We start from the raw sequence: 23,280 nt of genomic DNA on the forward strand, positions 1-23,280 counted from the left end.
TCATCCACATTGGATGGCTCACAACTCCTCTAACTCTAGTTCCAGGGGATCCTGTGCCATCTTCTGGCCTCCACTGGCACTTGCTCTCACATGCATGTAAACACACACAAAAGCACATAATTAAAAAAAAATTATCCCCTAAATTAAAAATATTGAAAAGACAAGCTGCCAAATTATACAAATGGCATCATTTATTAAAATGAAAGTGCCAAATTAGTGTTGGGGTAAATAGATATGTAACTGAAGTGTCAATAAAAATGAGAATGATACACACAAAATTTAGACCATTGGTCTGAATTTTGGCTGGGCAAATCATTAGGAGCCCAAAGTGCATGCATGATGCAGCTGCTGACTTGGTCTGAAGGTAGAGAATGGGTCCCCGGTGCACATTCCATTAGGCTTTATGACATTTATTGTGAACACTCTTATAAAAAAAATTTTTTTGTTAGATATGTTCATTTTATTTATTGTTGTTATTATTATTATTAGTTTTTCGAGACAGAGTTTCTCTGTGTAGTTTGGTTCCTGTCCTGGATCTCGCTCTGTAGACCAGACTGGCCTCGAACTCACAGAGATCCACCTGGCTCTGCCTCCCGAGTGCTGGGACTAAAGGCGTGCACCACCACCGCCCGGTTAAAATTTTTTTTTGAGACAGAGTTTCTCTGTATAATCCTGGCTGTTCTGAAACTTGTTTTGTAGTCTAGATTGTCCTTGAATGCAAAGATCTGCTTTGCTTCTGCCTCCTGAGTGCTGGGATTAAATGAGTGCACCACTATCATCCAGCACCTTTATCTCTTTTTAAATATATATAGCTGAGTGTGGTGGCACACGCCTTTAATGCCAGCATTTGGGAGGCAAGAGGCAGGTGGATTTCTGTGAGTTCGAGGCCAGCCTGGTCTACAGATCAAGTTCTAGGACAGCTAGGGCTGTTTACACAGAGAAACCCTGTCTCGAAAAAATAAAAAATAAAAAATATTTATTTTATGAGTCTTGTACCTGCATATATATACATATATATATGTGTGTGTGTGTGTGTATATATATATGCAGTATTTGAGTGTGTATATATGCAGTATATGAGTGTGTATATATGCAGTATATGAGTGCCTGGTACTCAAGGAGGTCAGAAATGGGCATCAGATCCCCTAGAACTTGAGTTACAGCTAATTGTGAGCCACCCTGTGGATCCTGGGAACCAAATCTGGGACATCTCCAAGAGCAACAGTGCACTTTACCACAGGGCCATCTCTTCAGCTCCCACCTATGCTCTTTTGTGTGTGTTGGGTACTTCAAAGTTTTATCAGAAAATAACACCAAGCTTGAGAATGGGAAGAGAAACTGGTACACTTGATGGGTTTGGAGAAGTTTTGAAAGAGATATAGATGAGCTACTCTAGATGTAAAGCTTTTCATTCAAGAAATGAGGGAGTGACCACAGGATCAGACTTGAGAAGGAACAGCACTGCAGGGCAGAGTTAGCAGGGACAGCCCTGCATTTGTCACTCCTTCTTCTGTAACAGAAGCTCGAATAGTTGCCTCGTGGAGTTGCAGCAAGTATTAAAGGGAGAATGGGCGTAAGCATGGGCGAGCAAGCTGTGGTGGGTACCGTTGATGATCCTCAGAATCTAGGATGCATGCTCCAGGTAGTATGTACTTGTGAAGGCGTGGGGGGCCTGGGTGGCACAAGGATGCTAGTGTGATTTAGTGAGCAGCACTCAGTAGACAGGACAAGGACTTGTGTTAGTAGATTCTTAGAGCTGATATTAGGAGTTGACGATTATATCACTTCAAGTCAGTCCATGCCTGTTTTTGTTTTTTGTTTTTTTCCTTTCTTTCGTTTTTTTTTTTTTTTTCTTCCGATTTTAGTACTGGGAAATTTGGTGCTTGTTTTATACCAGGACTGTGTAAGCAAAGTGACCTCACCCTGTATGCAGCCCGGCCTGGGCTACGGCTGTGGAAGGCCGATGTCCATGGGACGGTTCAAGCCACGTTTATCCTCAAGGATGTCTTTGCTGGAGGAGTCACACCTTTTGAGCTCTACCCTCGCCTGGAGCCTGATAGGGGAAGCTGCAGCTCACCTGAGAAACACCTGGGGCTCGTTTCGTGCTTCTTTCGAGAAGGCTGGGTGCTGAGCTGGAATGAGTACAGTATCTATCTTCTGGATACCGTCAACCAGGTGTGTGGGAACTGCACCTGTCTTTAGGGTCACGGGGCAAGAGGAGGGTCAGGTCCTCAGGTGTTCAGCCACTGGGCTCCTGGAGAGATGAAGGAGCAGCATTAACTCTAGTGCTTGCTTTTTTTTCTTTTCCTTTGAGACAATCAAGGAAATCAAATGGAGTTCAGTAATTTTTGTAGATTTGAAAAATAATTTGCTTTTTGACATTCATAGTCCTACTCTGCCGAGAAATTAGATGTTTTGGGGGGGTCTTTAAAGCCCCAAATTAAACTTGTTCATTATAACCTTTCTAGGTCATTTTTAAAAATTATATTTGTGTATGTTGTGTGTATGTGCATGCACATGTGCCTACTTGTGATCACACCTGCATGTCCTGGCACCCATGTGGAGGTCAGACAACAACTTGTGGAGTTGTTTCTGTCCTTCCACGTTGGGTGCCAGGGATTGAACTCAGGTCATCTGGTTTGATGGTAAGTCCCCTTACCTTTGCTGCCAAGCCTCTCACCGACCCACCCTTCCCTTCCTTTCTTTTCTTTTCCGTGCATGCATGTATGTATGTGTTCAGACATGCATGCATACGTTTTTCTTGTTATTGAATTCAGGGTGTTTGTGCATGTTAAGCATATGCTCTGCCTGCTTCTAGGTCATGTATTTTGTTTTAGTTTGGCATTTGCAGAACTTGGGGTTGAACCCAGGGCCTCATGAATGCTAGTCAGATGCTCTACTATTGAGCTATATCATCAGCCCTGTTTTGTTTTTGTTTTTTACTTTTTATTTTGACACGGGGACTCATTAAGCTGCCCAGGCTGGTCTTGAACCCTTTCTGTAGCTCAGATAGGCCTTAAACTTTTGATTGCCTTGACTCAGCCTGTCAAGTACCTGGGATTACACCTGTGCCACCAGGCCTTCCTAGATTATGTGTTTTCTGGCTACTAAATTACTGTAATCTCATCCAGTGATGGATCAAATGTTAGAGAAACAGTAACTCTGAGGACTGACTCCCAGGCCTCACGGATAGTGCCAGCCCAGGAGCAGGGTCCTTCCCTCCCACACGCTCTTCCCTTGTTGCTGTTTTGGTTTGTTGGTTTGTTGGGTTTTTTCTTCTTCTTTTACTGTGCTTCTTATCCAAAGACAGCCATATTATTTTGCCTTTTTCCCCTTTCTTTTTAGAAATTTACTGGCATATCTTGGCAACTTCCCAGGATCATTAACTCCCAGTAGAAAACGAGTTCTGCCTGGATCAAGGTGATAACAGGTCACTCCCAGAATCTGATTGAGGACTTTAAACAAAGCTGTTTGGTGTCAGTTACTTCTTGTCCTAAGATCAGAGCTTCTGCCTGCCCCACTCCCTACTCTAGGCCTCCAGAATTCAGGCCAGGCTGTCTCCCTCCACATTAGCTCTGTGGGCCTGTGGCTTAGCATCTCTAGAGAGAGCATCCACAGAGAATCAAACTTAGCTGCCCCACTGACACCTCCCTAGTTACCAGCCATGCTTGGTGACACTTTTGGTGTAGAGGTAACTTGGCCCTACAAGTCTATGATCTGCCTGAACTTGGTTCTCTTATCTGTACAGTGGGGCACCAGGGTTCTAGATTAAGGGCTCACCTTCTAACCCTTCATTAGTTTATTTAGTTTCTCCCATTATGGATGACTTAACTTTTCTCCTGGGTTCCTGTTGAACTTAATTATTGGCTTTAAGACATGTTGCAATTATGCATCAGTCCTTTTCATCTGAGCGCTTCCTCTGTGCCTCTCAACACAGGTATAATTAACTTCATTTCATAGGCAGGGAAATGGAGACAGTGTGTCTGTGAATAGACACTGGCTCCACCATCAGAGTCTGCACCTCTCTGAAGCACCATGATGGGCAGCTTTGGGAATCTACTGTCGTGTTTCCAGCTTTCTGTCAAGGCTGCCTAAAAATTAGCAGGGAACCTAGGCTCAGTGTCTCCTGCAGTGAACTAATCTCTCATGCGTACTGTCAGCTGAAAAGCAAGAACTGGTTTAGATTTGTGTGGACTCAGGATAATCCTATGGGGTGCAATCTGCTTTTTCCTCCCTTCTTTCATTCACTCAAAAGTCTTGGGCTGCAAGGCTCCTAGTCTCCCATAGGAAAGAACAGAATAAGGGCATTGGTTGGCTGGTGTATCATTCCTGGCCAGTCCAGGAGAGATGCATGACATAGCGGTTTGTAGCACATGCTGTCAACCCCTGGGCAGACTTAGTCATTGTTCAAGGTGACAGTGCTCAAGCAGCACTTCCTAAGGCCAAGCCTTCCCAGTGAACAGGAAGGGACGCCCAGCAGGAGAAAAGCCTGTGCTATGTGCATAGGCCACAAGAGCAAGCTAGGCTTTCGCCCGGCACGCACTGAGTCCTTGAAGCACAAAATAGGCGGGATGACGGCAGTCAGAATGCTAGGCCTCCTGCCCTGACAAGGAGTATAAGCTTTCATAAGAAGAGTGAGAGCTGGCAGGTCCAGGAAGAGAATGGCTGAGAGGTGGGAGAAGCTGTGCACCTCAATGGCACCTTAGTGCTAAGTTACGTGGTTTAGGTCCTGTATATCAAATACTACCCAACTGTGGGTTGAATTGCTTTTAAGAGTTTTCCAGAACTGCCATAACAAAATCCAACAATTATAATTATTTGGATTATCACGCTTGCTTGTTCTGTTTTTGTTTTTATTGCCTGGTTTCATGTTTCTTGTTTGTTTTTTGACAGGCCACTGTTGCTGGTTTGGAAGGACTGGGTGATATTGTGTCTGTTTCCTGCACAGAAAATGAAATATTTTTCCTAAAGGGAGATAGGAACATTATAAGGATTTCAAGCAGGCCTGAAGGACTCGGATCCATAGGTTTGTATTCAGTACCAAGTGTGCTGTGTGTACTGAGTCCTATGCTCTGAAAAGTGTCCTTCCCGCTTGTGGTAAGATAAATTCAGTTTAAGCCAGGTGGTGGTGGCGCACACCTTTAATCCCAGCACTCGGGAGGCAGAGGCAGGTGGATCTCTGTGAATTCAAGGCCAGCCTTGGGCTACAGAGTGAGTTCAAGGAAAGGCGCCAAAGCTACACAGAGAAACCCTGTCTCGAAAAGCCCCCCTCCCAAAAAAAAAGATAAATGTAGTTTAAACCAACTGTGTACCTTTAATCTGAACACTCAGGGAGGCTGAAGCAGGTGAGGCCAGCTTGCTCTACAGAGGGAGTTCCAGGACAGCCTGGGCTACACAGAGAAACCCTGTATTGAAAACTAAATAACAACAAAAAAATGTAAAAAAAGAAAGAAAGATAGTTTGGGGTTTGCTTAAACATGGAGGTATTTGTAGGCTTAGGATTCTGAAAACACTCAGGATGCTTGTCACGGAAGTGACCTGCTCTAAGATATATATTGGACAGTCTCACAGTGGTGGAGATGCTCTAAATGTGAGGATGGGTGGTTGAGTGAGTAGGAAGGAGAAATCAGAAACCACTTGCCTGGCCCTCGGTGCCCTGTCTGAGACACTGTGTGTAGTTAATATCTCTGAGACACAGATTTGTGTAATTTTAAAACCATGAAACTTGCAATCTGGTATATATTACCCTAGACACAGACTGTCCTTTGGGATTGATATTTTGCCCTGTGCTTTGGTTTTTAATTTTATAGTTCATGCATACCCTAATGTGTTTTGTTTGTTTTGATTTGTTTTTAGTTTTTAGGCAGGATCTTATAATATAGCCCAGGTTGGCCCTAACGTTTCATTTCTTCTGACTTAGCCTCCAAAGTGCTGGGATTACAGGTATTTGCCAGGAGACCTTATTTTGTTTTGCAGTGCTGGGATTCAGCCCCCAGGCCTTGCACATACTAAATGCCTACTCTGTAACTACTCCTAGTGAGCAAAGAATCGTTAACAGTGTTTTCATTCAACTTGGTGTAACTGGGACTCCATGCTAAACCTGCTTTTGGTGGTGACAGCATCTTGCCAGCCGCCCTTTATTGTTACCACTTATCTTTTCAAGCAGTAGAGGACAACTTGGAATTGATATTATAAAACCAGAATTCTTCCCCCCCCCACCTCCCACCCCAGAGCTGAGGACCAAACCCAGGGCCTTGCGCTTGCTATGTAAGCACTCTACCACTGAGCTAAACCCCCAACCCCAAAACCAGAATTCTTATAAGAAGTGCATAAAATTTATGATCTGAAGACCCCTAAAACAGGATAAGCAAGTTACAGTGTGGCTAACAGAAAAGAGCAGTGACTCAGCCACTGCTCTCCGGGAGCAGTTTATCTGCAGGGATAACTGTTTCAAATGTGAATTTTAAATTTTGTTTAATTTTAATTCACTTGAATTTCAGTAGTTACATGTTGATAGTGGTTCCACATAACACAGTACAGCTCCAAACCTAGCATTCCCATTAATTTGTGTGATCTTTGGCAAGTCACTTCAGAGCAGAGGTCAGCCCCTCTCCTGCCCTAGTGAACAACCTTTAGGGGAATGTTTGTGCCCCAAGGATAAGAGTTCACGTGTCTTGTTGACTGCTGTTACATGGCACCTTGTGCAGAACATGGCACCCAGTAGATACTTGGTAAGGAAAGGATGACTGCACTGGTCGAAGTGCACATCGGTTTCGTGTGGAGGGTGTTAGCATTGGAGGCCCCAGCCCTGAAGACCTACCTCAGTAATGCTATGTTGAAGGAGGGGAGGGTCCACTGCAGTGGGACGCTTACTGGGTCTTTTTCACTGGGGCCCATGGCCTTCACCCTGCTCTATGCTTGCATTGACACTGCCCACCTCTGTCCTCCTCTGTTATGAACCCATCCTATGGGAAATTCACTTTTCTTCCTTGAATTTCAAGGAATTTGATTATAAGACACAGGCATTTGGGGGGCGGAGGAGCGGTTTGAGACAAGATTTCTCTGTGTAGTTTTGGTGCCTGTCCTAGATCTCGCTCTGTAGACCAGGATGGCCTTGAACTCATAGAAATCCTCCTGGCTCTGCCTCCTGAGTGCTGAGATTAAAGGTGTGTACCACCACTGCCCGGTCGATGCAGGCATTTTTTAATGCCTCTTGGGTAATATTAAGGTATAGTGAAGGCATAGTATAAATAAGGAATTTAACTTCTTGATACAGAAAAATTTATAAAGAATTTATAGAATGAAATGAGAAATGCTTTATATTTAGTGATGTTCTGTTACTGGTGGTTTTTTACAAAAAACAACTGCAGTCAACTATTTTACTGATTTTAATATATGAGCTTCCTGGAGCACAAAGGCCCCTTGCCGTCTGCTGTGTGGTCCTTTGAGTTTCTCCCGGTTTGGGGAATTTGGAGTTGCTCAGTTTTTAGCAGGAGAGAGTCTTGGTTGTCCTGTGACTGCTGGTGCTCAAGCTAGTAAACTGAGTGATGCACAGAGATGTCTCTGAAAGAACCAGTAGTAAAACTAAACTCTTCTTTCTCAGTGAGAGATGGTCTGGAGACAAGATGTTCAGAGCAGGTCCATGGGCAGCATTTGGAGAAGTCACTGGGGGCCACTGTTTGTGAGACAAGACTTCGAGGCTCTTCTGTGGCCAGTTCTGTGGCCAGTGAGCAACGGAGCAGGAGCAGTTCACTCAACTCCACGGACAGTGGCTCTGGGCTGCTGTTGCCCGGACTTCAGGCTGCCCCCGAGCTGGACCAGGGTAGCCAGCCATCCTCACAGAGATTCAGTATTATCAGTTCTGAAGACTTTGACCAGGAGCTCATTGTGAAACCCATCAAAGTGAAGAAGAAGAGGAGGAAGAGAAAGACAGGTACTGTCCATGGGCAGGTGCACACTGACTCATGTGGCACCTAAGGCCAACCCTTTAGGGATGTGCACATCTACCAGGAAGGGATGATGGTCTCACAAAAGGGGTACTTGCTACTCTTGGCTGAACAGAGAACTTCACACACTGAAAGCACTCTTCCCCACAAAACTAACAGTACACACCTGCATACATAAGCATCTCTGTAGGACATGTATTGGTAGGGCATTTGTCCATGTGGTCAGGCCCTGACTAAAGGCTCTAGATTTTGCTCTTTTTAATATTTAAGATAATATTTAATATAAGATATTGACTTGTATACTGTCTTAGGGTTTCTCTTGCTATAAAGAAACACCATGACCATGGCAACTCTTATAAAGAAAGCATTTAATTGTGGCGCCTTGCTTACAGCTTCAGAGATTCAGTCCATTATCATCATGGCCTGCAGGCAGATGTAGTACTGGAGCTGAGAGTCCTACATCTTACAGACAACAGGAAGTCAACTAAGACACTGGGCAGTATCCTGAGCATAGGAAACCTCAAAGCCTGCTCCCACAGTGACAGACTTCCTCCAACAAGGCCATACCCACTCCAACAAAGCCACACCTCCTAATAGTACCACTCCCTATGAGATTATGGGGGCCATTTACATTCAAACTACCACATCCATATATACCATTCATTAGACCAGAGATCCTACAAACATGGGACAGTCATTGAAACAGGGATTTATGCTAGTATATTTGTTAGACATCTTACATTTTGTGTTGACATGTTACCAAATATGGGATTTAACATAGAACTTTTTTTTTTTAAAGGTGAATCTCTATATGTAGCCCTGGCTGACCCAGAATTTACTGTGTAGACCAGGCTAGGCTTGAGCTCACAGAGATCTTGCTACCTCTGGCTCCCAAGTGCTGGGATCAAAGGTGTGCACTACCATAGCCAGCCACGTAGAACTTTTTGAGCTATTCACTCCTTGGTGCCTATTGACCCTTCTATAGCTAAAGGTTGCTATATTATTAAAGGAAAATATTATTGAACTCATGCATTTTGACAGTTTAAAAACATTGGCCTATGATCCATGGTGCTTAATTCCTATTCCACTTTCTTAGCATTTCTTTAATGAGGCTTCTGGGCATTTCTACCTTTTTTTTTTTTTTTTTGAGACAGAGTTTCTCTTTGTAGCCTTCTCTGTCCTAGAACTCACTCTGTAGACCAGGCTGTCCTCGAACTCAGAGAACTGCCTCTGCCTTCTGAGTACTGGGATTACTGCCCGGCTCCCTCTTCTTTTTATGGGGGTGTGAGAATCTTGGTAAATAGCTGAGGCTAGCCTGGAACTTACTTCATATCTCAGACTGGCTTCAAACTCTTGGGCTTCCAGTCTCTACCTCACACATTCTGGGACTATAGAGATTAATTTATACCCTACTAAATAGCCTTCATTTAAAATACTTTTTTCTTGAGCCAAATGTTTTTTCAGTATTCTGGTTATTTATGTAGAGTCATGCCTTATTTTGAATGTTCTCATTTTAAATTAGAAGGTGGAACCAAGAGCACCTGCCACAGTTCCCTCGAGTCAACTCCCTGCTCCGAATTCCCTGGTGACAGCCCCCAGTCCTTGAACACAGACCTCCTGTCCATGACCTCAAGTGCTCTTGGCAGTAGTGTGGATCAGTTGAGCACAGGGTCTCCAGACCAGGAGAGCAACCCCAGTGCTGAGGTGAATGGGATCCTGCAGGAAGACAATGGCTCTGAAACGTTCAGTGTCCTAGGGGTTCCTGAATCTGCCCTTGACCCAGTGGATGAAGAGAATGGCCCCAGAAAGGAACCTTCCCAGTGTGACCACACACAGGACATGGACCTGCTCAATGGAGTGTTGAATTTACCCTTGCGGCTAGGGGAGAATGTGGGAGGTAGTGACATCATCTCAGGACTGGAAGAGGAGCCTGCTCCTGCTGATGATGCAGCAGGACATACACAGTTATGCCTGAGAAAACAGGAGGGCTCTGCTGAGGCCCGGGAAGTGAACACCATGGTGTTCAGTGATCCCCAGAGCACTTTTTCTGAAGCCCCTCTTCTGGACTCACTTATGGTACCTTCCCGCCTCAGCTGGCCCCCAGGTGCTGAGCAGTGGCTGCCTGGGATTGGAGTTTATGAAGTCCACACTGAAGAGACCAGCCCAGAGCCGGATATCCTGACCCATGTGGAGGTCCCTAGCCACCTGAGCTCAAATCCTTGGCATGTAGTCACTGATAATGACACAAGTCAGAAAGAAATACTCACTTCTGAATGTGCCATAGGAAATGTGGAAGGACAGGTGACTCCTCTTACCTCTGCCTTGGTGGCCAGCACCCATGAGCATTGGCTGAACCAACCTTTCCAGGATCAGGCAGCGACATCCAGTGATGAGGAAGACATTTATGCCCATGGGCTCCCATCTTCATCCTCAGAGACGAGTGTGGCAGAGCTTGGAGCTGGTCGCTCTCTGCAGGACCTGAGCCAGCCAGGGACTGATGACACCACACTGCTCAAGACAGATCAGGTCTGTGTGCTGATGGAGGAAGTGTGACTGAGATGGCAGCTGCTGCTTTTCCTTTAAGGGGCATCCTTGGCTCCTTTATTTTCCTTCTTATGGAAATCATACTCCTGCAAAATCTGTAGCTTTGAAGTCTGGGTTTGGGGCAGTTTCCTATGCAGGGGCCCTTAATAATTGGAACTGTAGTACTTCTGACCCTGCTCAGTTGACCTCTTACCAACAAAGTGGTATCTTGCAATGCCAGACCAGTTCAGGCACTTCAGGTAGCCTGGGGTCATTGGAATACCACTGGGCAGAGGACTGTTTGCTCTGAGCACATATGAGGTGGGTAGTTCCTGCCCCTTTCCACAGTCCATTGACTTCTAGGAACATCAGTATGAATTGGGGGTCTTTCCGGAAATGCTGTTTCCTCAGCATCCACACAGTACCCCCAGGACACACTTTGGAGAATGAAGCCCCTAATCTGCTAAGGGGCTTCCCAGTCAGTGTAATTTATTGTTCTCTTAGACCTTTATATTAAAAATGGTTTTTTAAAAACAGGGTCTCTATATAGCCCTGGCTGTTTTGGAACTTATTATATAGACCAAGCTGGCCTTGAACTCAGAGATCCACGTGCCTCTGCCTCCTGAGTGCTTGGGTTAGTCTTGTGCCACCATGCCCAGTCCTAAAAATGATTTTTAAGTATTTTTTTTAACAAGTAAGTCTTAGCAAATATATTTGGCTTCAGAACTAACCCTGCATCACCATATTCCCTAGTAATTGATATGAGGCCACCACTGCATCTTCAGAGCTAAGAGCATGTGATGTTTATCAGTTCTCACCATGTACAGGTATGTGCTGAGCACGTCACACGTTTAAGTCAATTTTTTAGGAAGAAAGCAAACTAGGACACAAGTGCAGTTGTCCCCATTTTATGGAGGAGGGAATTGAAGCTAACAAAAGTGAAGTGGTGTATGCACCAGGTCACATTATAAGTGAAGTCCAGAGTGGCCCAGGATTCTCTCCCGTTTTGTGTTGTGTCTCAGAAGTGAATTTGCCAGAAGTTGACTGCTTGTTCAGCAGCCTACATTCATGTTTTCAGTGCACTGCTTCCTAAGTGCTCTTAACTGCCAGTGCAAGTGACAGCTAGCTGTGGACTCCATATCTCTGGAAAGGCAGGCACATGTTCAGAATATCAGTTGAATGGGACTTGGGTAGGGTGTTGAGCCAAGTGCAGAGCTGTGAGAGGCCACAGCAGGGTGATCACCTGACATAGAGTATTAGCTGGCAGATCGTAACGGTTGGTGTATGTTAGGGCTGGTTGGAAGCTTAGGAGAGCCCTTACCTGTGGAGAAGGATCCTGGATCTCTGAAGTCACCTACCAAGCTTTGCCACGCCTGGTCTTGCTCCAAATAGCAGAAAAGGTTAGAAATGGTGGTGGTGTTTTGTTTTGGAGGACAAGGGCTAGGAGAAAGAAGTTTGCCGTGGTGAGCAGAGCCAGGTGGAGAAGAGGTGGACACCATTCTCTTTCATACGTTAGCTTCCATATCCGGTAGTTGTGCAACTATGTATACTAAAATATATGTCCTTTATTTAGCTTTGACTTTTAAACAAATCTTAGCAACATGGGACCAACATGACAGGCCAGTGGGTAAAGACTAATGCCTGATGACCCGAGCTCCATGTCTAGGACCCACGTGATGGAAGGGGAGAACCAACTCTCACAGGTTGTCTTCTGACTGCCACACATGTGCTATAGCACACTCGTGTGTGCACACATATAATTACATTAAATAAATGTAATACAAATGAAAAATTCAGACAGTGTCTTATCCAACACTTCCCCTAGCTGTTCCCATACAACACGCCAGGTGTCACCAAAGGTTAGAACAATGTTTGGAAAACTAATGCAGACAGTGGTAGTGCTGTTCCCATAGTGCACCTGTCGTAAGTAAGTATACAGAAAGTTGATTTTCATACACATGTTGATGAACACACCTCCTTGTGTAATGTAAGGTATGCATAGAATAAAGCCAGATCTCTTAAGATGTGATGTCAGCTTCTACCAGCATGCACAGCCTGTATCCTATGTGGAACATGCACACCAGGATGGCTATAAGCACAGCCCAATGTAAAATCGTAAACTTACTTAAAATGTTAGGTTTTCTTTTGCAGTTTTTTTTAGGGGGCCAGGGTAACTCAGTTGTATGGTTCCTGAGTGTGGACTTACTAGATGACAATGTCTTCTTGTTCTGCCAAGTGGTTGGATACACCTTCAAGCATTACTTAGGAAGAGTGCTATGCTATGAGAAAGTGTTGTCCAGGGATGGTATGGGGTCTTCCATGAGGACCACAGCTCCTGTTCCAGAATGTTTCTGAGACTAGATCCAAGGAGAGCAGGGGTAGGCAAGGCTTCTCAAAGATCCCTTCACTTTAATAGTCTGCCCACTTTTCTTGTTGTAACAATGTGATGAAGCTGTGTCTCTTGCCACAGAACTCACTGGCCTCTGTCCTTATTAGTTTGCAGAGAGCTGGATGGGCTACTCGGGTCCTGGCTATGGCATCCTCAGCTTGGCGGTCTCGGAAAAGTTTATCTGGTGCCTGGACTACAAAGGTGGCCTGTTCTGCAGTGCCCTGCCTGGTGCAGGGCTGCGCTGGCAGAGGTTTGAAGATGCTGTCCAGCAGGTGGCAGTCTCTCCCTCAGGTTCGCCTCCCAGCTCCCATTTCCCAACCCCCAGCCCTGCTCCCAGCTCACAGGGCAGCTCTCCTCTGGCCACAGCATACTGTCATCGGATTGACCTGCCTGCCAGCTTAGTCGGGTTCTGTAAAGATCATGAATGCTTCCTTTGGCACCAGTTAGGGTAATGAGTGTTCAGCATACTTACTTGAATTTTTGGTTTTTCATTTTATTAATTAAAGTGATAACATGTGAACACAATTTTGTAAGCTATACAAATAATTTGAATTTTGACGGGTTTTTAGTCATGTTGGCACACTAAATCCTCATAAAAATAACATGTATTTCTGTTTGTCAGTGTTGCTATAAAGCAGTCGAACTAGTGAAGACAGGCCTGTGGATGTATGGTGGATGTGTTCCAGTCATCTGGTTTCTTTTTCTGATATTTTTTCCCTGACTGTAATAGGAAAGGCCCTCAGATTTTCATGGCATTCTTTAGCATTTTAGTGAAACCAAGGAGACTTTTTAGAATACAGTTCTGCTAGGCTGAGATAATTCTCTTATCTACCTAGACTTATTTACATTTTTGTTAGTGGGTTTTTTGTTTGTTTGTTTTGTTTTGTTTTTAGATGTGACCTTGCTATATAGCACAGACTGGCCTTGAATTCACTGTGGAGTCCTAGCTGGCCTCGAACTTTGGGTCCTCCTCCCTCAGCCTCCCAAGAGCTGGGGTTAGAGGCAGAACCCCACTATGCTTCTTTGCTTTTTCCTAGTGCTGGATACATGTTTCTCTGTTCTGACGCAGTGGGAATCATGGCAGAGAAGCAAAAGAAAGGAAGTTCTTGTTAAAATGTTAGTTTATTCAGGGTTGTTTGCTCACTTTCTTCCACTACTTGCTTGAAAATTATTTTCCCCTGGAGGCTGGCTGAGATAATAGCCCACCCCATTAGCTGGCATTGTGTAATTGTATGTCCTTTTTTTCCCCCTGTTTCTGTCACATACTTTTGGATTCATCCTCTTAGCCGTTTAGAAATGTTGGTTCTCTGCTGATTATATTAATTACTTCTTATTTTCCCAACCATTCCTCAGTTGCTCTGATTGGAGCAGTCTGTCTCTGTAAGATTTACAGCTGAAATGGCTACCCTGTGCCACATGGTGTTGAGGGGGCGGGGGGTGTGCTACATGCATGAGCCCTCTGTAGATCTTGTTTAGCTCAGTTCATGCGCATTCATTCCCCTGTGGTTCTTCACCTCACCCAATGTCATAGCCTCCATATATAGTGCCATTGGCCTGCCTTCCACCTTTCCTTGCTTCCTTTATCTGTTCTTCAGAATTCTTTTAATGAAAACGGGCCACCCAACTCAGGTCCAAAGGAGGCCCTTCCCTTTGAGTCCTCAAGGTTAGTATTTGGGGACTAATTGTGCCCCACTTAGCTAATCAAACTCATAGAACTGTCACTTCTCCCCGTCATGAGTGGCCGCCTCTGTGGTGGATCTCTTTTCACATCTAACTTTTAGGTCAATCCCAGAAGGTAGAAATGAGCCCATTTTCAGTTGAGGAAAGTGAGGCTTGAACACATTCACATTGATGTCCAACAACAGATAGCTGGTGGGTTCAAACTCCAGCATGGTGAGCTCGTCCCTGAGTTGAAAACAACAAGACATGTTTTAGAAAGCTGTCCCTTGCAGTGCCCAGATGGAGTTTTTATGTAGATGACTCTCATGTTTGTTGAGCAGTGAGTAGAATTTTTTTCTCCTAGGGGCTCTTCTCTGGAAGATTGAGCAGAAATCTAACCGTGCTTTTGCTTGTGGCAAAGTTACCATCAAGGGAAAGCGGCACTGGTATGAGGCTCTGCCCCAGGCTGTGTTTGTGGCCCTGAGTGATGACACAGCCTGGATCATCAGGACCAATGGAGATCTGTACCTTCAGACAGGTAGTTGAAGGCCGTGTACATTGTCCTTGTCATTTGCTGAATCTGCTGCTAGTCACATTCTGAGAGCAGTCACAGGATGCAGAGACCGAAAACCAAGTTAAATGAAAACATTTCTAGAAGCCCAGTGTTTGCCATGGAAGAGCAGTCCCCCAGCCGAGCATGGGTTGGGTCGGAACAAGAGTGCATAGATGATAAGTACAATGCAGAGTGCCATGCAGGAGCCAACCTGCACTTCTGCGGCTACTGATGCCTTTTGCCTACCCTGCAGTATCCACTCCTAAGAGGAAAGAGTAATTGGCAGGACTCGACATCAGCTCCCTTTTCCCAGCTAGGTCAAAGCCCGGCACCTGTACGTGTAGTTACATGTGGGTTCTGGGGAAAGACAACAAGAAGTAATTTGCTGTAAATAGCAGATTGACTTGTCCTAGGAAACTGCCTTTAGGGAAACCTTTAGCTGCTAGAACGGGCACAGTGGGACTTGTTTATTAAAAATAAACTATAATGAGTCAGTGTTTGTGTACTGTCAGCACAGGGGAAATGGCCTGGCGGGCAGGGGTTGTGTTTGGGCTGTCAAGAGGCCATATTGGGTTTACATGAAGATTGATGTATCTAGTCATTTAATAATACTGATTCTGAGAGCATGGTTCCATCTTTGGAATGAATCATCAGCCAGGAATGCTTCTCCACATTGAAAGCTCGTTTCTCATCTGGCTGGCGAGGTGTGGAGGAGCCTCACACTGGTGGGCAGCCCTGCCACCTTCATGGACATGTGGACCTTCAGTTTAGTTAGTTCTTGTGTCTTGGAATGGAAATAGGCTGCTCTGATAAGCACATGCACATCCAGCTTCCAGGGCATTTGATTTTGGTCCTGGCAGGAAAAGGGATACTTTAAACCTACAGGTAAGGAGCAGGTGACCTCCTAACCATGATGCCAGAGCAGTTTTCAGATTACCCTAACCCTTCCCAGACCTGCTGGCTTAGTGTGGGCTTGGCAAGGATTTGCAGAAAGAAGTCCTACAGGCGAGTCTGCGCAGTTGTATGTACTGTGGGTGTCTTTGTGATTGTACTGCTAGGGCCTAGTTGCAGGCCAAGGCAGTGGAACACGGGGTTTAGATATTAGCTCTCCTGCCTGCTCCCTTAGTAGTTGTCTTTGACCTCATTTAGGTGCATGACACACATTACTGACAGGCCTCAAAGAGGTGAAGGAGGCACCTAGAGCCCTGACTGTCACAATCATGGCAGTGTGACAGATCTCAGGTTTCACCTGGGAAGTGGGGATTTGCGCTTTAGCAGGGTAGCCCCACACTGTCAGCAGAGAACAGGGGAACAGAGCTGCTGGGTCTGCAGCTGAGGACCCCTTGTCTTCTGAGGCCCTGAGGAACACAGCCTTGTTGGCAGAAGGGAAGCCCTCCGTGCTGTTATCTAGGTTGGCTGCCATCCTGCCCTGGACTGCCCTGTCTTGAGAACTTCTTAAGCTGGTTTGGAACACCAGAAAATTCTGAATTGTATTTCTTGACTTTTTTTGTTGTTATTGATAAAAATCTCAAGAAGAAAAGCTATCTAATATGGAAGCCCATAGATAGTAAAAGGAGCAAAGAACGAAAATCACAGATCAGGATAGGGTATGACATGCTGCTGATGAGTCTGAGTCTTCCCCTCTCGCTACAGGTCTCAGTGTGGATCGGCCCTGTGCCCGAGCTATGAAGGTCGACTGTCCTTACCCACTGTCCCAGATCACTGCCCGGAACAGTGTGGTTTGGGCACTGACAGAGCAGAGGGCCCTCCTGTACCGGGAGGGCGTGAGCAGCTTCTGTCCTGAAGGGGAACAGTGGAAGTGTGATATTGTCAGGTATGGGCCCCAGCAGTGTCACATTTATCTCTGACCAGGCACCTAGGTGAGCCTTTTTTGGCAAAGACAACACCTACAGGTTCTGTGATGATGTCAGCCTCGACAGACTGCCCTTGGAAATACTCCATGCTCCTCTGCTGGCAGATTGCAGGACAGTGGGTCACATTGCAACATGTGTTGGGGTTTGGGTATAGACCTCAGTTGGTACAGAATTTGCCTAGCATGCACAAGGCCCTGAGTGCTGTCCTCAGTACTACATAAACTGGACTGAGTGGCACATACCTGTAGTCTCATCACTTAGGAGATAGAGGCAAGAAAACCAGAGTTCAGGTCACCTTCAGCCCTGTATATACATCTCAAAAAATAATAATAATAAAAATGAAAACAAAAAATAAGTGTGTCCCTGAGCATCAGAGTCACCAGTTCTCATGGTCTCCATTCAGAGCTACCTGCTGTCACATGCTTCTGTTGAGAGTCTGTGATGGTGTAGCTACACGTTTATTTGTTTTTATTTTTTATTTATTTATTTATTTATTTTTTTTTTTTTTTGGTTTTTCGAGACAGGGTTTCTCTGTGTAGCTTTGCGCCTTTCCTGGGACTCGCTTGGTAGCCCAGGCTGGCCTCGAACTCACAGAGATCCGCCTGGCTCTGCCTCCCGAGTGCTGGGATTAAAGGCGTGCGCCACCACCGCCCGGCTACACGTTTATTTGTATTTTTATCCTAGTCAGTTGAAATTAGTTCTGGACTATAATTTATTTTACTTTCTACCATTTAAGATTTGGGCTGGAGGCCAGGCGGTGGTGGCACATGCCTTTAATCCCAGCACTCGGGAGGCAGAGGCAGGCAGATCTCTGAGTTCAAGGCCAGCCTGGTCTACAGAGCCGAGATCCAGGACAGGAACCAAAATTACACAGAGAAAACCTGTCTGGGGGGTGGGGGGTGGAAGATTTGAACTGGGTGGTGGTGGTCTACACCTTTAATCCTAGCACTTGGGATGCAGAGGCAGGCAGATCTCTGGGTTCAGGACTAGCTTGGTCTGCAGAGTGAGTTCCAGGACAGCCAGAGCTACGCAGAGAAACCCTGTCTCGAAAAACAAAAAACCAACCCAAACAAAACAAAAATTGGTCTTTATGTATGCCAGATCAAGATGGTGTTGGTTGGGTTCAGCTAGCCAGTAAATCTATAGAACCCCTGCTGGGAGCCACAGGAGTCTATAGGACTCTCTGGGGCCTGGGTGTTCCAAGATAGCCAAGTCGTGACCCTCCCGACTTCATGGGGAGCCAGGCAGCAGCCGGTTTGGTGCCAGTTGGTGTGAAGATACTAAGCAAGGAGAGCACATAGCCGTGAGGAACTGTTGCCTGCCTGCAGTGCATGGGCAGGCAGCATGCCAGGGCTAGCCTCAGCTGAGCCTGAAAGCTGTCAAGGATGTGCCCAGATGGAAGAAGCGAAGGTTGACTCACCAGAGAAGACAGTGTCTGCCCAGAGTCAGCTGTGCGCCACAGCCTGGCCTGCAGGGAAAGAGGGAAGAGGAGAGGGAAGTGCTCTTGGCCGAGGTGCCTGCTCACCTTTGTTTTTTCTAGATTTCCCCACCATCTGGGCCTTCAGTATGTCTTTCCAAAGCAGCCACATGTCTGGACAGTGTGCATTGCCCAGCAGTGTAAGTTAGACTCTGGGCACCTTCCTTGTTACTCAGTAATCCGCTCCTGTGAACAGAGTCCATTGCTTCTCAATGCCAAGCCTGTTCAGAGACACTCCTTGAGGTTTCTGGGTGGGAGCTGAGGCTGTTTTCTCTCACTTTCAGTGAAAGGCAAACTCTGGAGCCTGTCTGCATAACTCTCGGAGATCAGCACACACTCTGGGCCCTGGACATTCATGGGAAGCTGTGGTTCAGAACTGGTGTGATTCCCAAGAAGCCCCAAGGAGATGATGACCATTGGTGGCAGGTAGGTGATAGGGCTTTCTGGCTTGGAGACCCACCCTTCCTGCCTTCTCTCGTTTCCTTAAGAAACTGTATTAAACTAGTAGTATTGCTTTTAACGTTTGGTAGATTAGACTTTCCTGTGGCTGAGTATACTAAAAACATACAGAAAAAAACTTTCCTTCATAGGAAATAACTTGTAAAGTGTATTTTGCTTTAATACAGGCTGGAATTTGTTTATTTATTTAAATGTTATTTAAGCATTCATCATTATAGACTAAATAAATCCAGTGACATCCATTTAAAGAAAGACCTGGATAATAATGATGTTTAATTCTGAACAAATGTGCTAAGAAAAGAGACTAAAGAGTAGGTTTGAAAACCCAACCCACAATTAAAACTCATCTATCTCTACTTGCTTGAAAGGCCTTTAAGTAAGTGATACTTCAACAAAGAACTGAGCATTTTCCCACATGCTCCCAGAGAGGAGAGAGTACTGGGAGAAGCAGGGGGTGGAATCAAGCCAACTTTCCATGGTTCCAGCCCAACCTTGGGTGGAGTTTGCAAAGAACATCCACTTTCCCCTCTTGGTACCACGCAGGGCTAAGCTCTTTACCCTCCACATTGGGCCTGAGGTTGCTCTGACAGATGTGCAGTGTGATGCCTCACCTCTATGTCTATAATTTGATATTCTAGGGAATATTTGAGTTGGTATTCTTCTCCTTCTTCTATCCCTATTATTCTTAGGTTTGGTGTTTTCATGGTGTCCCAAATTTCTTGGACATTTTGTACTACGACTTTTTTGTCTTTAGTGTTTTCTTTGACTGACGAATCTATTTTCTCTATTGTGTCTTCAGTGTCAGAGATTCTCTGTTCCATCTCTTGCATTCGATGGGTTATGCTTGCTTCTGTAGTTCCTGTTCATTTAGTCAGGATTTCTGTTTCCAGCATTCCCTCAGTTTGTGTTTTCTTTATTGTCTCAATTTCAATTTTCAAATCTTGAATTGTTTCCTTCATCTGTTTAATTACTTTTTCTTGGCTTTGTTTGATTTCTTCCAATTTTTTGTTTGTTTTTTCTTCCATTTCTTTAAGGGAATTTTTTATTTTCTCTTTAATGGAGTTTTTCATTTCCTCTTTAAGGGTCTCTTCTAGGTAATATTTGAGAAGATTATATATGATTTAAAAATCCCTACCATGCCGGGCGGTGGTGGCGCACGCCTTTAATCCCAGCACTCGGGAGGCAGAGGCAGGTGGATCTCTGCGAGTTCAAGGCCAGCCTGGGCTACAGAGTGAGTTCCAGGAAAGGCGCAAAGCTACACAGAGAAACCCTGTCTCGAAAAACCTAAAAAAAAAAAAAAAAAAAAAAAAAAATCCCTACCATATACTTAAATTCATATGTGAACATGCACATGTATATAGCACATAGACCTATGTACATATCTGTATGTGCTAAATTCCAGAGGGAATTTTTACATGTGTATGTGTATAAAGTGCATACATGGGTATATGCATATGTGGGGCATGGGTGTATATGTGCCTGTGTGTGTGTATGCGTGTAGCAGCCAGAGTTGATGTTGAGGCTCCTACTTGACTGCTATCCACTTTATCTACTGAGGTAGGGCCTCTTGCTGAACCTGAAACTCACAGACTTGGCTAGTCTAGCTAGCTAGCTTGAACCAGGGACCTGGCCTCTGCTTTTCAAGCACTGAGATTGCAAGCAGGCCACTCTGCCTGCCAGTATTTCACATGGGTGCTGGGGATCCAGACTCCAGTCCTCACACTTACGAGCTCAGCACTTTATCCACTGAACCTTTGTTCTGTTGGCTTTGCATGTTGAGGTGCTATGGCTAAACCCGGGCCATGCGCTACCATTGTGCTGCATCCCCTCTGCCCCTAAAATCCGTTTTTACGTAACACAAAGAAAATTCTGTCTTTTTTTCATAACACACAGAACTTTAGCTGACAAAACTGTCAAGAGGCATAGATGCAGAGTGAAGTAGTCCTGTGCTTTCTCTGGCTCTGATGTTTCGCTGCTAGGTCTTTCCTTTCTCTTTAGTTGAAGACCTGCTTATGTATGTGTCTGTCTGTCTTGGGTATCACAGACTTGGTGTGTGGCTTTGACATAGTCACTGCCAGGTCTCCAGTGAGCAGCACTGGCCCTGCGTTGCATAGCAAATACACTTTGAGTCTCTGAGTGGAGCTCATTCTTCAGCACTCAGCGAGTCATGAAGCCAGGCTGGACCGAGCTCAGAATGCTGCATGTGACCACAGGCCCTATGGTGGGGGCTATGTATACCAGCTTCAGTGAGGACAGTGCTCACAACTATCCCCTTTTCACAGACAGAAGGGCAGCATTTACGTGTGATATACTAACTTCTAGTGATTTCTTTCATGTTTGTTTTGTTTTTTATAAGTTTAAGCTCTCTGTAATACTTTCACTTAATATTGCGTTGTGTGAACTGGGAATGTGTCCTAGGAATAGGGTGTTTGTGCCAAGGTCTGTAATAAATAAATCCAACAGGCAAAAATCCTAGAGAGAAGATGGCGAGATTGCCCAGCCTGTTAAAGTGCCTGTTAAGCCTGATAACCTCGTTCAGTCCCTAGGATCCACAAGGTAGAAGGAGAGAAGTGACTCTAAAAGCTGTCCTTCTACATGTATGCTCTCTCTTGCATGCCCACACACGTACATAAAACATACATAAATAGAAATAAATGGAATGCAATTATAAAATACTGCATAGAGTTCTGCTGAGCCAGGTTTCCTCCTGCTTCATAAACAACTCTGGCACAGGGCTGGAGAGAAGGTTCAGAGATTAAGAGCACTGGCTGCTCATGCAGAGGGCCCAGGTTCAGTTCCCAGCACCCACATGGCAGTTTACACACATCTGTAACTCCAGGTCCAGAGGTTTGTGTGCCCTCTTCTGTTTGTGGGTACCTCTTCTCTCTGTGGGTACCACACTAGTATACACACATACATCAGGCAAAACACTCAGACACGTAAAATATAAGTAGAAATTTAAAAAAATTTAAAAAGAACTCTGTCACAATTGGCTGCCAGCAAGGGAGAAGTTTCCTTCAGGGAGATAGTTGTCCCAAAATGTCTCTAGAGATGTCTGTGACAGACGCTTTTCAGGAATGTTGCTGAGGGTCATACATCAGTGCCAGATAGCTTCTTGGGATCATCTTGCTTAAGCTGATTGTCTGATAAAATTGGTAATAAGCCGGGCGGTGGTGGCGCACGCCTTTAATCCCAGCACTCGGGAGGCAGAGACAGGCGGATCTCTGTGAGTTCGAGGCCAGCCTGGACTACCAAGTGAGTTCCAGGAAAGGCGCAAAGCTACACAGAGAAACCCTGTCTCGAAAAACCAAAAAAAAAAAAAAAAAAAAAAAAATTGGTAATATTCACAATTACAGCTTTAGTAATTGCATCACCCAACTCATATTTTTTAATGCTCATATTATGATAAGTATTATACGTTATTGTCTATTGGAAGCACCTGAATTTTATTTCATTTAATTAAATTAACTATTATTATTATTTATTTTTTTGTTTATTTGTTTTTCAAGACAGGGTTTATCTGTGTAGTTTTGGTGCCTGTCCTGAATCTCGCTCTGTAGACCAGGCTGGCCTCAAACTCACAAGCACCTGAATTTTAAAGTGAAATTATTCTTTATCACTCTGACTAGAATAAAAGATTTCTTAGGTGAGGTGGGTGCTATTTAATCACAAAAATAATACATAAACAGACCCATGTGTAATAAAAAAGTAAGATAAGGTGACCACACTTTCTTCCTTCCCCTTAAGCCCAGCCTGTGGATTTAATGACAGCTGCATAGTAACTCCAGTCCTTGTGCAGAGAGGTGTGTGCAGGTACTTGGGCACTTGGTGGCCTTGCTGCTGGGTACTTGGATGTGGGTGTTGAAAGTTGCCTTTGCAGGCAGGTGGTCTTAGAGCCTGCACTGACAGCAAGGCTCAGCTGTGTCCTTCCTACAGGTGAGCATCACGGACTATGTGGTGTTCGACCAGTGCAGCTTGTTCCAGACCATCATGCATGCCACACACTCAGTAGCGACAGCAGCTCAAGCCCCTGTGGAGAAGGTAGCAGATAAACTGCGCATGGCATTCTGGTCTCAGCAGCTTCAGTGCCAGCCCAGCCTGCTAGGGGTTAACAACAGTGGCGTCTGGATCTCCTCAGGCAAGAATGAATTCCATGTTGCCAAAGGAAGTCTCATAGGTGAGTCCGTTACTCTTGTTTTCACTTTATTTATTCATTAGTTTTTTTCCAAGGCAGGCTTTCTCTGTGTAACAGCCCTGGCTGTCCTGGAACTCACTCTGTAGCCAGGCTGACCTTGAACTCACAGCGATTCTCCTGGGATTAAAGGTGTGTACCACCACGCCCAGCTCTCTGAGTATTTAGTGAAAGATTTTAAGGTAATACAGTAGAAAGAACTGCCTGT

At 45.1% G+C, this 23,280-nt stretch overlaps 1 protein-coding gene across 6 annotated transcripts in view; it reads left to right on the forward strand.

The window, feature by feature from the left end:
- Tecpr2 (tectonin beta-propeller repeat containing 2) overlaps nucleotides 1-23,280 on the forward strand; it is a 105,261-nt gene that overhangs the window by 44,422 nt on the left and 37,559 nt on the right. For 5 of the 6 annotated variants that reach the window (XM_052738990.1, XM_052738994.1, XM_052738993.1 and 2 more), the window contains 9 exons: nucleotides 1,866-2,175; nucleotides 4,894-5,026; nucleotides 7,604-7,933; nucleotides 9,469-10,472; nucleotides 12,966-13,149; nucleotides 14,882-15,055; nucleotides 16,724-16,904; nucleotides 18,706-18,847; nucleotides 22,817-23,057. In XM_052738990.1, coding sequence (XP_052594950.1) covers nucleotides 1,866-2,175; nucleotides 4,894-5,026; nucleotides 7,604-7,933; nucleotides 9,469-10,472; nucleotides 12,966-13,149; nucleotides 14,882-15,055; nucleotides 16,724-16,904; nucleotides 18,706-18,847; nucleotides 22,817-23,057 — 2,699 coding nt within the window. The remainder of the gene's footprint in view (nucleotides 1-1,865; nucleotides 2,176-4,893; nucleotides 5,027-7,603; nucleotides 7,934-9,468; nucleotides 10,473-12,965; nucleotides 13,150-14,881; nucleotides 15,056-16,723; nucleotides 16,905-18,705; nucleotides 18,848-22,816; nucleotides 23,058-23,280) is intronic. The other variant, XM_052738995.1, reaches the window with a different exon arrangement.

This window comes from Peromyscus californicus, unplaced genomic scaffold, assembly GCF_007827085.1.
Source record: "Peromyscus californicus insignis strain IS unplaced genomic scaffold, ASM782708v3 Scaffold_15__1_contigs__length_86483966, whole genome shotgun sequence".
NCBI classification, from domain to species: Eukaryota; Metazoa; Chordata; class Mammalia; order Rodentia; family Cricetidae; genus Peromyscus; species Peromyscus californicus.